The sequence below is a fragment of the Haliotis rufescens genome, unplaced genomic scaffold (genome assembly GCF_023055435.1).
Source record: "Haliotis rufescens isolate VD_foot unplaced genomic scaffold, xgHalRufe1.0.p SCAF_17, whole genome shotgun sequence".
NCBI lineage: Eukaryota > Metazoa > Mollusca > Gastropoda > Lepetellida > Haliotidae > Haliotis > Haliotis rufescens.
The window spans coordinates 18,677,450-18,691,713 of NW_025963857.1; the positions used below are offsets into that span (position 1 = coordinate 18,677,450).

The 14,264-nt window shown below is 40.0% G+C and overlaps 1 protein-coding gene across 1 annotated transcript; it reads right to left on the minus strand.

Moving 5' to 3' along the window:
* Positions 1-401: 401 nt before the first annotated feature.
* Positions 402-7,517, minus strand: LOC124138038 (beta-1,3-glucan-binding protein-like). Its single transcript, XM_048397277.1, has 12 exons — positions 7,333-7,517; positions 6,402-6,497; positions 6,058-6,183; positions 5,723-5,844; positions 4,939-5,013; positions 4,551-4,611; positions 4,077-4,244; positions 3,811-3,894; positions 3,252-3,363; positions 1,690-1,764; positions 938-1,064; positions 402-654 (listed from the first exon to the last, which is right to left on the minus strand). Exons 1-12 carry the CDS (start codon positions 7,436-7,438, stop codon positions 448-450), a joined length of 1,359 nt encoding a protein of 452 aa, XP_048253234.1. The 5' UTR covers positions 7,439-7,517; the 3' UTR covers positions 402-447.
* Between the last annotated feature and the right edge of the window lie 6,747 nt (positions 7,518-14,264).

Consider the following 14,264-nt stretch of genomic DNA (forward strand, 5'->3'; position numbering starts at 1 on the left):
TGGATGCAGTGAGACACAACATCCAAGTTCAGCATATGTATTGTCATAAATATTATTATTATAAATGCAGTCAACGTTTTCTATAATTTGTTGTACATAACTAAAACTTGTTTTATCAGCCTGATAAAACATTCACTTATTATGCCGGTAAACGACTGATAATTATATTTTCATCCTCTTTGATATCCTATACTAAGTAGTCATTATTGCATTCATGTTTCGGTTTAAAATGCATCGGACAAACACTTTACTCGAGGAATGATTCAATAACATAATTCATAGTTGGATTTGACTTGAATTTATCATTTAACTAAAGCATTTATCCATGACATAATCTTATGACATAAAAACATGTATGTCATACCCAAATGACATAAGTATGCAAATTAGATAACCGGAAGTGGGGCATTTTTAAAATTTTATTTGAATGTACAATCACGAGAACAACTAGTACTGTATCAACTTTACGGACTTGATTTTCATTGCGACGTCATCTCCATGCCATGTTGGTTGCCACTGGCCTTTGTGGTTCCAGAAGTCCATCATGGCCGTGGGGGAGCCGTCTCTCCATGGTTTACCATGAGCAGTATTAATCCAAGAATCCTGGAACCATCCGCGACTGGAACCTACAGCCACATTCAAGATCAGGGACATCTGGAAATAAACAGACACTTCATAAATCAACACATACATATACAATCAGAGGAGGTCGGTGATGATTGATATTAATTATCGTGTACCTCTGTCAGCAAAATTGAATAAGAAGATTAAATAATGTAAATAATGAATCTGTTACAACTTGTCGCTATTTAGCTTGAACAAGGAACAACTATTGTGTAACATTATTATAAGCGGCATCCCTGCCTGTTTAATGTAGTTACACTAATGGGGTTCTAAAGCGTTTATTTTTAAAACGGCCTGTAAATACAGTGCGTACCTTTCCATCAAAAGGTGCGTCTCTACCTCCACTGCCCCAGAGGTTGTTTCCGCCATAGTTGCTGTAGGACCAGTAGCCCTGGGAAGGCGTAGACCAGGCCAACACTGGCTGGTTGTCTACGTCCATTCTGACAACAAGATAGTCATACTTCGATATGTGACACCTCAAAATCAAATACAGTAAACTACGGTTACAACGAACTCAAAGGGACCACTAACTTTAGTTTGTTATAACCGTAGTTCGTTATAAGCATATATACAGCATAACTATAGCAAATAGTAGGGACAAAAAATCGGTTCGTTTTTCCGTCAGCTCGTGATAAGCGTATTCGTTATAAACGTACTTTACTGTAGAGGATATGATCTTTAAATCTTGATATATTTTTTTTTTCAGGCTTGGCTCTGGTTGCAGTTGATTTTTGAAACATCTGTGTTATATATTATGTTTATTATTGTTGTTACCCTGTCTGGCGCTCGGCATTAAGGGGCTAAAACAAGGACTGGTCGGCTCGGAGTCAATATACGGTGTTATGGTGGGGTATTCATGTTAAACTGCGGCATGGTATCCCAGTGGGCTAGCACTATAAATCATAAGTCCGGACTAGTACAAGCAGCCACACACACACACACACGTGCATGCACGTCGCTATATAAGTGCAATAATCTTGGACGCGACGTTAAACCCAATTTCACCTCACAATCAACACAGTGTTGCTAGACACATGTATAATACATGATCGTGATGCGACAAACCTGATATGGTCAGCCGTCCAATCAAGAGTGTATGTATGAAAGCCAGCAGCCCAGTTCGTCCCAGCGGCGCTAGTTCTGCAAAGAAAACGTCGTGAAGTTACAGTATATGGGTATGACGTGATACTATGCGATACATCATACGTGACTCGGGGTTACCCGTTGTTGGACGCATCCGTGCTATTGTGGATAGAGCGTCTGTCCGGAGAGGAGAAAATCGGTGGTTCGATCCCCGGCTGCATCATACCAAAATACGTTGAAAACGGTACTTGTTATCCTGTCTGGCGCTCGACATTAAGGAAGTGAAACAAGGACTGGTCGGCTCGGAGTCAGTATGATGTGTCTGAGTGGGGTATCAATGTTACACTGTGGCAAGGTTCCTCATTGGGTTGACACCGGCATGTGTCTGGACTAGTACCAATAACCACATACACACATGCATGCACGTCGCTGTACAACTACAATAATCTTGAAAACGACGTTCACCGAATTTAACCAAATGGTGCTGACAAACCTAGAAACATAATCGGGGCGAACCGGGATTCGAACCCACAATCACAGGTTTCTGGCGTGCCCAAGGGACGCAACTCTGCACAGCGAATCGCAGCGCCTTAGACGACTGGGCCACCCGTGCCCCCTTCACCTATTGTAAAGGCTCATGACAACACAATGTGCTGTATCTTAAACAATATCGATACATTCCATAAACAACTGTATGTGATTTGATTAATGGTTTATCATGAAATTATGGTCTGGCGGGAAATCATGTACAATTCATCATATGGTTTTAGCATACGATGAGATATGAGTGGTGTTTGATACAGAACTTTCAAACTCCTGGCTCTTCAGTTGTATATCAAGACAAGTTATACAATTTATTCTTATTGTAACTTCTTCGATATCTTTTAAGCGCCAGCTATAGTTGTGTCCAAGTCAAGTTGTGCTTTAAGGATTTCATGAAGAGTACAAGGTATACAGTGATAAGACATGATATTTCTTTCTTCTAAATTCTTTTGTAAAGACATGAAAACGTGTTTCAATATATCATTCGCAACTGTTCCACAAATACATTATTTTGATTCTATTGGCATTGAACCTAAGCGGACAAGTATAAACTTATACCCAATTGCGACGATGCAAGCCTCCGCCATCATACCTGAATGACGATGTACGCCTACCGCCTCATACCCAATGATGACGATGCACGCCGACACCTTTATACCTGAATGACGATGTATGTCACCTCCTTATACCCAATGACGACGATGCACGCCGACACGTTTATACCTGAATGACGATGTATGTCACCTCCGTATACCCAATAGCGACGATGCAAGCCTCCACCATCATACCTGAATGACGATGTACGCCTACCTCCTCATACCCAATGATGACGATGCACGCCGACACCTTTATACCTGAATGACGATGTATGTCACCTCCTTATACCCAATGACGACGATGCACGCCGACACCTTTATACCTGAATGACGACGTATGCCTACATTGTGCATGCACCTGTATGCGGAATGACATCTTCCTCTCATGTCTTCAAGAACACTTACCTCCAATGCCCTTGCTGACGATGCCTCCCAGTATCAGGTCCCCAATGGATTGTAGAGTACACAACATTGATGCCCTGGTCATAACCACTGTGGTCCTTCAGATCCAAGTTACCTTATCACATAAAACACTGAATTTTACCGACAATTGACGTTAAGATCAGGGTAGAGAAAAAATTGCAACCCATGCTTGCCGTAAGCCTACTAACGGGATCGGGTGGTCAGACTTGGTTGATGCATGTCATTATATACCAATTATGTTGATCGATGCTCATAATGTCAATGACTATATTGTCTGGTCCAGACTCGATTATTTATAGACCACTGTCATATAGCTGGTGTATTGCTGAGTGCGGCGTTAAACAACAAACAAACACATAAAACATTTGTTATGTTTCTCAGAGTACGTTCCTTCATAAAATATGTAATATAAAATGTGCATTGTCGTATTAAGTTGAAATGATTTGTCAAATGTCAATCTAATATACATTCACGTTGTTAAAACTGTTCTGTTGTTAAAATATCTACATTTCAAATAGCATGTGACGTTATGAATTCTCACCCCTTGCTTCCATGATATCAATTTCACCGGAAGCTGGCCATCCGCCATATTTCCATGGCCACCCAGGAGGCAACATCCATATTGCTATTGAACAATAACAACAAACTCGAGTATATACGAATGTAGCATACTAGCTCCACTGAAATGTTTATGAAATCAGTTTAACTTGCTGGAACCTTTACACAATCAATCTAGATCTGCGGAATTACTGTGCATTAATAAACAAAAGACATAGCGTTCTGATTATGAAAAGGTTATAATCTCACCTGGCCAAAGCCAGTCTCCCTTTGGCAGCTGGGCAACCACCTCTACCTTCCCGTGTGTGATCGATGCCTTGGAAGTCATTTTGGAAGACATGATTGGGGGGATATTGTTCTGGGAGCCCTGCCGGTAGCACCCCCCTTCGTTGTCCGAGGTGCACACTGCCCATTGTTCTACACACAGGGAAGGAGTCTTGGTATCAGATTATCACAAAAAGTTATTTGAAAATAGAGATAGAAAACCATTGCACCTTATCCTTCCTTATTGCGCTTGGGATTTTATACTGTAACAAATTTCGGGGTGAGGGGGTGAATATTCGGGGGATATGTTTTTGTAATGAAGACGGAGCACAAATGTCCTTAAAATAGACATAGTAAATAATATTTCATGGGGATTGTCATGCAAAACTCTTCGATTTCTTATTTCTTTCAATTAGTTTCATAGTTATATAATGTTTTGATCACATATATTAAACCTACTGCGGACGTCCATTGTTCCATGTCGAAGAAAGTTTTCTCCAAATTTGTCTGCTGTATAGGTCTGAAAGGTGCAGCATATTGGTCATGTTTTGTTTGTTGTTTAACGCCGAACTCAGCAATATTCCAGCTATAACCAGTTTCGATAATCCTTTGAAACAGATTCAATTGGGCGTTAAGGTCCAAAGAAAATACCTGTGAAAATTATTTAATGATCATCAAAAACATGTAAACACATGTTTTCTGTCCCGATTATATACAGTACAAACGGAAGAAACCAGAAATAATAAGGTTTCATTTCCATATAACAGTCTTATCTGGTAGATTCACCAAATTAAGTGATATCAGAACATTTTTCTTTTCACACGAACTGCCGTTTTGAGGTGCTGACCGGTTTAAGGTAGAGAACGCCATTCCTGATGAACGTGTTGGCTGCTTCGGGGGTGTACATCTGAAACTCTCCGTTCTGAAGCAGAAAAAAGTCACTTGCTTCAGGCAAAATGTAATTGTTTTATTAAACATGTTTCATTCGTACCGTACCTGGCTTTTTTTAAATATTCGGCACCATCAGCACCATCATCATTGCTCTAACTTTGCTTTTAACTTTTAACCTGTGATTGATATATCATGAGCATCGATCCACGCAGTTGGGATACGATGACATGCATCAACCAGGTAAGCGAGCCTGGCTCCCGTTAGTCGCCTCTTACGACAAGTATAATCACCGCTTACCACACCCATGAGTTGCTGAAGACCTATTCTAGATCTAACCCGGATCTTCACGGGTACATTAACATTGTCAATTGAATATGGCGTATTATGCTTTTAATTATCATTATTGAATGAAAACCGTCTGGAACATTTTTTCCCGGTTTTCTTTGTTTGCATTGTTTCAACTCTGCAATATTCCAGCTGTTAAAATGTGAAAAATCTGGATCAGACAATCCAATAATTGATATTATGAGGAATGACCCACGCCATCGGATGTTCAGTGCCATGCAGTCAGCCATTTACATCAGCTTGATAACCCGATCCATCGTCTCGTTAGACAGGCACAGGACCAATTAAACCCAAAATCCCATCGAGGTGGCATGTCCTGTAAATGTGGGTGTGAATTAGGGATCTGAACATCTTAGGGTGATAACATTCTGAACAACTGCGAACTGTCAGCTTACCCCACCACCCCAACAGGTAATCTCTTGGTGCCAATTGTTCGTGTCCAGATGGTTGGAGTTGAATTCATCATGTAAGACAGTGGTACCTCTCCTGTACAATCGGGGACTGAGGGAAGTCTCGCCTACAACAGAAACTTTACACCTGCACCAAAACCATTTTAAGGTTGGTGGCATCTTCTCAATTTGATTTCTGGAATCTTTTGTATACGCAATGATTCACAGAAACGTCTTATGATGTAATCGGAATCGTACAATGAAGATCGCTTTAGTAGAGATTTCTTATGATTTCATTTTATTTATGTAAATGTACATTTTGTATATTTCTACAAAATTACCTGCAATCCTCACATGCTCAGTGGCTTCAGTCTGGTACAGTACATCTCCCGCGTTGGACATATACTTCACAGAATATTCCACGCCGTCCCCTGGTGCTGTGAACTCACACTGGTAATACCCACCGACTGAAATGTAAAATTTACTTCTGTTATAACAAACTGAGTAAGGTGTAAGGTTCGGTGTTTACCAATAATAGATATACAGTGTATTTGCTTAATTTGTGTTGGTTGTTTGTTCAGTTACATTCATTCGTGCATTGATATGCAATGTCTATAAGGTTAACAACGGAATCCCAGTCATGTTTAAAGCATGTTCCTAAATGTAAACTGAACGGATAACTTACTTCTGTGAACAATCACACTTTTTGTTGATAAGATTTCATGTTGATTTCCCTGCTTGATCGCATATGTGAAATGTACAGCATCCACTCCGGGTATATCTGAAACATGAAGTTTGTGTAATGTAAAACATCCTATTAAAGAGTTATATATGTCTGTATCCCAGCACATATCCTTGTGGAAGGACACAACGTTAGGTATGTGAGTGAGTATGGTTTTACGACGCGTTCAGCAATATTCCAGCAATATCACGGCGGAGGACACCAGAAATGCGCTCCACACATTGTACCCATGTCGGGAATCGAACCCGGGTCCTCGGCGTGACGAGCGAACGCTATAACCACTAGGCTGCCCGACCGCCCCGTTAGGTATGTATCTTTGGGTATACAGTAGAACAGATTTATAACGAAAGCGGAGCAAGCGATTAACGAACTGGTCAAATTCAGCTGAAGAGCTGAATAGAGCTAATGCCCGGGACCACCCACCACCGTCCTCACTTGTTTGTGTGTTGTTTAACGCGCACTAAATAATCGTGTCTGAACCAGAGAATACCGTGATGGACATCATCAGCATCGTTCTACGCAATTCGGATGAGATAACATGCATCAAGCAAGTCAGCGAGCCTGACCACACGATTCCGTTAGGTGCCTCTAACGAAAAACACTGGTTGACGAAGACCGATTCAAACATTGATTGGCCTCGTAGTGTTAGAATAACAATGTTTATGTCATACATGTGAAACTCTCCTGACACTAATGAATGGCATAGTTGCACAATACATGTACTTTATTGCATATACGACTTAAAATGGCACTCTCGTCTGGGAAGAAATAATGACACTTTAGAGAATATTGTCTGGCGTAAATTCAACACGTATGCATTAGTTATACGAGTGGCCAATTGTTTGTCATCAATTCGTCTAAATGACATACATACTAGGAAATTTGACGCTTATCTTCCCATCTCGCTGACTGAAAAGTGGTCGAGGTGGTGCTGCTGTTGCACCCAATAACGAGATGAGGAGAACCCAGGGGAGGATCATGCTTGAAGGACTCCGCAGACAAAGTGAAGGTATAAGTAGTGTCGCACTTCGGTACAGAATCAATGATTATAGTTGGCCGAATATTTGCTTATCTCGTGGGAGGCAACATATGAGTAGTAGAATCGGTGACGCTTACGTAGAAATAGGCCGAAGAGAAGACATACTATGAGTACATGTACTATTTGTTAGTGATATGAAAATGAGGTCATATCTAACAGGATGTAATAATCGAACATCACATTATTTGTTTATCTCATGGCAGGCAAGATGTGAGTGGTAGAATTGATGACAAACTAGGCTGAACGGAAGAGTTCATATGTCAAAATGAGGTCATACCTATAATAAGGTATCAATTTCAATTAATACACATGATTGCATGTTTGTCATTACCTCAGAATACCTGGAAGTCTAGACAAGTCAAGATCGTCAATAATAACGCAACTTGATGCAATAACTATATTCTTATCAGTGCGGCTTGGGTCATAACCTCTTGACTAAAGTTCAATAGATCGAAGTAATCATATACTCCTCCAAATTAGCGAGTGAGTAAAATCAAAAGTCACATCGGCAGTGTTCAGCCATATCGTGACTTATGACATATCGTAAGTTATGCATACTGAATACATTTAAACTATAAAATCACCCCTGCTAGGATGTGCCCTAGTTGCACAAACGCGATAACAAATCAGCTATCGGTTTTTTTAAGACAGCAACAGGCGTGGACGGTCGAGGGACAGTTGGTCCAGTTGCTCGCTTAGGTTCACAGAGATGTTGTGTCAGATGTGTTCAATAGAAGTCAGTCAAGCGAGGTGTCAGTGTCTCGGGACAGAGCAGCTTGGCAATCACTTGTGCTCACCTCGCCGGTCCCCATCTTGACTAGTTTAGCTACCGGTGATTTTGCAATTCTTTCCGGGTAGAACAGAACTATATTACGCTCAGGCCGAGATCCTCGCCAAATGAGGTATGAAATGACAGCAAAATACACATTATAATAGCGGATATGTGGTTAGCCGGAAGATTTTACAATTTGCATTACATATTTACAGAATTTACTAAGGTTTTTTAATACAGATATCTCTTTACAAGTGAAAAGTCTTAAGTTTGAAATTTAATCATATTAGGTCTTTTAGAATATGTAGGTGGGATATACAAAATTCTTTCTTTAGTAAAATATGGACATTTAAAAATATAGTGGAATTCATCTCCAATATCATCAATAAAACACAGTTTACATTTTCTTTCACAAATAGGTATCCCATTCCATCTTCCTTTTTCAATTGGTAAGTGGTGGCATGAAGTACGAAATAAAAGTAGAGGCATAGCTTTATTTAGGGGTAGGGACGGTAAGATTTGTTTGTGTGCTCCGTTGCATAGAGTCTTGCTGGATGGTAAGTTTGTCACTGGTGAGGTTAATGTAGGCGTCACGGACGTATTGCCGATCTCGGGTGTAGATGTCTTGTTAGGCATCGACTCCACAGACAAGTGTTGTTCAGGTGGATGCATTCAGCCGTTAGTGGTTAGTCAGTTTTCGGTAGTGTCTAGTCCAGATAATCCAGAATTGTTCCCGGCCTGTGTCACTACAGACTGATGAGGTAATTGATTTTTTCCGACACCTGTGTGTCAGCTGTATTTGTCGAGGCAGGATCTCGTTAAGGCGAAGTCAGACAAGCCAAGTGCTGTTATTTTCATGGTCGCTTCGGAGGAGCTGTGACAGGGACAGCAAGTGATGGGGATAATTAGACAGATGTTATCCAGGTCAATTGGAATCAGGAGTCGTTATGTAGGGCTCAGAAGGAAGACAATTCTCTGAAGGTGATATGGCCTAAGGGTTGTTAGGTAGTCAGAATTCTGGAGAATGTTATGTCCATCAAGGTGTCCTAATGAGAAGGCATCCTCATTCTGAGATAGACGACAGCGATAGGACGCAGGTCGTGGATCCAAGGGAATTTAGAGAGGGTATTCTCAGTCTGGCCCATGAGAGCTTGTTTGCTAGTCATATTGGTGGGACTTAAACCTATGATGTAGAAGATTTCTGTAAGATTTGCCATGTTTGTCAAGTATAAGGAAAATCTAACCACGGAATTCACCTGGCCTCTTTTTGAAAATAGTTCCAATTGTGGGCGAGGCTTACTCCAAGGTCATTGATCAGGTGTTGAATTTCATGTTTAGACTATTTCAACAGGTCATGTTGTTGTTGGAGATACATCAGGTCAGGTCCAGTGCGACTCACCTTGAGTCTCAAGAAGCTTAAGAACGCTTTCATCAGAGTTTGAAGAGTATGCTGAGGTGTTTTTGTTTGGAGCATGAGAGGGAATGGGATGTAGGAGTACTGTATGTGTGTTCGCTGCTAGTGATGCTAGAATGGAATCTCTGTCTCTGGTCATACTCCCAAGGGCCCCTTGAAATTGGTAAAAGACCAGTGACTAGGCGATAATCCGTCGGAGAATATGTTATTGATGTAGGGTATGTTATCAGTACACCAGGTCGAGGCTGGAAGGAGAGATATTGTCACGTTAATTTGCTGAAGGTGAACAGAACTAGACGTGCCACACCAGTCAGTATAGTCACCCTCGAAGAAAACGATGGTCTGGTTGTACTGAACTAAACTAAGTTACTAGGGTTTGTAATGCTTTGCTTGTTTTGTTTGTAATTCGTGGATAACCAACGTTCCCGTGATTTCTAAGCTCTTAGAAACTAGTGTTTCCAATACTCTGTTTATTCTTGAAATCCGTGGATAACCAACCTTCCCATGATTAACTAACTGTTTGGGAACTTAAGTATTTCCCTGTTCAGTCAAAGTGACAGAATGTTAAGTCGGTTAAGACTAGTTCATATTCAGATGTAATCGTCTAGTTTTGTAGTTAAAGTGACTCATTTTAGGGATAAACTCTCGGTGTTTATTTCCCGTTATTTTAATGAGCCGAGGTTATTCACTCATTGGAGTGAGAAGCTAATTGACTCAGGTGTTAATCGGTCGCAGCCGACATAATAAGCAGTCTACGTACCAGGTCCGTATCTTGTCAAAGTGATGTTTTAGCTCCCTTCCTTTCTATAGCTGTAATAAAGAAGAAGAAGAAGAAGAAGAAGAAGATATTTTATTTAAGTGTCACACACATATAAATGTGTCTGGCAAGATTTGGCCTATGAGACACTACAATTCAATAAATGTCTGTTAAAATATAGTTTAAGATATTGGTTTAAAATATATTAAGGTAACAATGACAATTATCTTTCATGTATGCTGAAAGGGTGTGAAATTGTTAATAAATAAGTTAGTAATGTACATAATTATATATAAGCAAGTGTTTACAGTTGTTTGGCTAAAACTTGGTTGTATATTTGCGCTGAGAGAATTAATTTGTGCCCTGTGTGAGCGCAGATTGGATTTATTTTTTACTGTCAGCTATTGGTATAATTAGTTGTTATTTAATAAACCTGTGAACCTATTACCACGTTTTCTTTATCACTTTATTCTTATTTTATGACACATATGAACATTATGATCATTGGAGCACAGCTCCGTGACACCATACTGTAACACTTTTTTGTTACAAAAGGAAGGTTCATCTTGATCACGATGTGTTCCTAAATCGACCTCCTCTAAGGGTAGTAAATGAAACGAAATGTCGTGGTATTATAATTATTTTTTATAATACATCAACTTTTATTTTTTATAACCAGTTGAAAGCTGCATGTCTCAAGGCACTTGATATTCTTTTCATTTATATCATTTGGTTGCTCTGAGCTTGATTATTGTTCATTTGTCGAAAACCTTACATACAGAAAACATTCATTATCAAGGCTTTAGACTATATCTTCTATCAAATGTATTTATAGAGAAGCTGACGACCCTCCACTTGGTATTCGGAGAGATAAATTAGCCCTTCAATATGTGGCAATGCTGTGTTTTTAACCCTCCATGACAGAAGACAAAGCACTCTCCCACCACTTTTTGCTCGTATTGATACTTACTCGATGCAGATAGACACATTGTTAATATAGGTGACTTTCAAATGATCAACAACGTCAACATAGCAGAGTGTACAAACAAACGTTTATCTTGATTTGGGTAAGCAAAACAGTCTGATACATATTTGCTTGTTTTCTTATAGGAGTTTTTTCAGCTCAAAATTAAATACTCGGAATATGATGCTTTGGATAGTGAAGAATCTAAAGATGGAAAGAGTGAGTGAGTTAGTATGTTTTACGCCGCTATTAGCAATATTCCAGCAATATCACGGCGGGGGACACCAGAAATGGGCTTCACACATTGTACCCATGTCGGGAATCGAACCCGGGTCTTCGGCGTGACGAGCGAACGCTTTAACCACTAGACTACCCGACCGCCCCAAAGATGCAAAGAAAGTTTCGACCGCATGTGTCACTCAATATCTTTCAGTGTCAAACTATATGCGTGAAGACAGTTCCATATTCACAGCAGATACCAAAGTTATGACGCTGTCCTTGCACTCTATCTACAATTCACACAAAACTAAATCTGATTTTCAGATTTTTTCTGATAGTGTGTCATGTTTACAATCTATAAGACATTAGAAATCAGAACATCCTTTTCTACTTCGGCGTTTAGATATGCATGATAATCAATGTATGGTTGGACATGATTCATATCCTATTGGTTACCCACTCATAGTGGTCGTAAGAGGCGACTAACGGGATCGTATGGCCAGATTCGCTGACTTGGTTGATGCATGTCATCACGTCCTAATTGCGTAGATCGATACTCATAACGTCAATCACCGGATTGTCTGGTCCAGACTCGATTATTTACAGACCGCCGTCATATAGATGGAATATTGCTGATTGCGGCGTTAAACAACAAACAATCAAACAGTCATACGGGAACAAGAGGAAACAGTAAAGATGACACTGTAGCAAACAGGCATAAGAAAAAAACATGTAGGCCCAATGAAATGCCCATGTGATGACTTCACACCAATGACAGCAAATCGCTTTGTAGAGTTGCGTCCCTTTATGTTTCTAGATTCAGGGTTTGTCATCACCATACCCATGCTTGTGGGTTTCACCAAAGTTAAACGTCTTAGACCTGCATCACTTCGGTGCTTTGCTCCAACATTAAGTTGACACGCCTTGATTTTACTAGAATACTGTTCGAAGCGACGTTAACCCCAACTCACTCACTACCATTGTGGCCAACATGTTTCAATACCTACGCATTTGTCTCATCATTGTAACTTCTTAGCCCAAACAAGTACTCCTCAGCCATATTTTGGGAAATGAACAAAGTACAATTGTAAGAATATTATAAAATCTGGAGAAGGCGATGACATGAAGGTTAAACATTATTGAGACAGCAGAGACGGATTCAGGGGGTAGATATGAAAAGGAAGATGTATCACAAACTGAATAAAATACAATCGGATAAAACTACCAGGAACTTGGATATTTGTTGCTTCTATGTTGATGCACTCGTGAAACGTGCAAGTTCGGCCATTTGCCTTATAAAGCCAACGTCATGATAAAATGAGTGAAAGGATTGGGTAGCCCTGAACCTTATTTCCTGGAAGAAATTGATGTAGAGATCGTAGCATTATTCCAGCTATGTGACAGCGGTGTGTAAATAATCGGGTCTGGACCAGACGATCCAGTGACTGACGTCATGGGTATCAATCAATACAGCTGAGAATCGACGACATGACCAAGTCAGCGAGCGAGACCACCCAATCACGTTTGTTTCCTCTTACGAAAAGCATGGGGTGCTGAAGACCAATTCTAACCCGGATCTTTATTGTTATTATTCTTTGCATGATACTCAAGAAAAGTACTCGTGCTGACATACCGAGGGTCATAATCAGTTCGAATCTGACATTGAAGTCCACAATCCTCGGGCTAACCTTTGCACTCTAATGATATATGAATTCGTTTTCTGTCCAATACTGAGTAAATGAGTGGGTTATTGAAGCTGTTGAACATTAATAATTTCAGTCCTCTTGGTAGTCTCGTTTCGGCACAAATGTTATAAGTATACCCTCTTGTACATGTAGATCTGCTTAAACAAACTGCCCAAAAGTGTGGCGATATTTCAGATACAACATCTGTGATATCTGAGATATCAGGGCCTGTTTTCGAGTATGGCACATATCGCCATGAAAACATCAAAGGAAATGAAGGCAGATATTGGAAAATGATTTACGACAAAGCCATTCATTGATCGAGACTTCTATTATATTAAAACTTATAAAGACAAAACTCGGTACATATATTCTATATCACAAGGTGCGCTAGTAGCATTGGTACGGGGTCTCAGGGCAACAAATTGTACCAAAGAGGTAATGTTTTGTCTTTGATGGATGAAATAAAACAATATTTAATAATATTTCAAAATGGTAAGGCTGCTTACAGAAAGAACAAGAATAATCGATTCACAGATATGTTCTAAGGGGGGAAAAAATAATGTGCTACAACTTGGTTCTCGAGCTATTCCGATGGGTCGTCATTGTGAGTAAGTGAGTAAAATATGGACGAAGCTCAAAGACAGTGTTTCAGTCTGCAAGCTACCATGCTGATATCGTGAGTAAAACTATTGATATTTTATAAAATTCATTTGCTATGTTGAAACAAAGCCTTCATTTCTTTTATGTTCAGTATGCACGTATAGTATACCAGGCATAATATTCCAGCTACTTGAATCAAACCATTAACCTTGACACCTATTGTATATCCAAGAGAAAACGAGTTATTGAAAAGCAGTAATATAATGCAATGAGCTGAGACACTGGCCAATGCTCCGATTTATACACGGGCATACACTATTACCCGAAGGCTTCAAACAAACCTGTTCATGTAA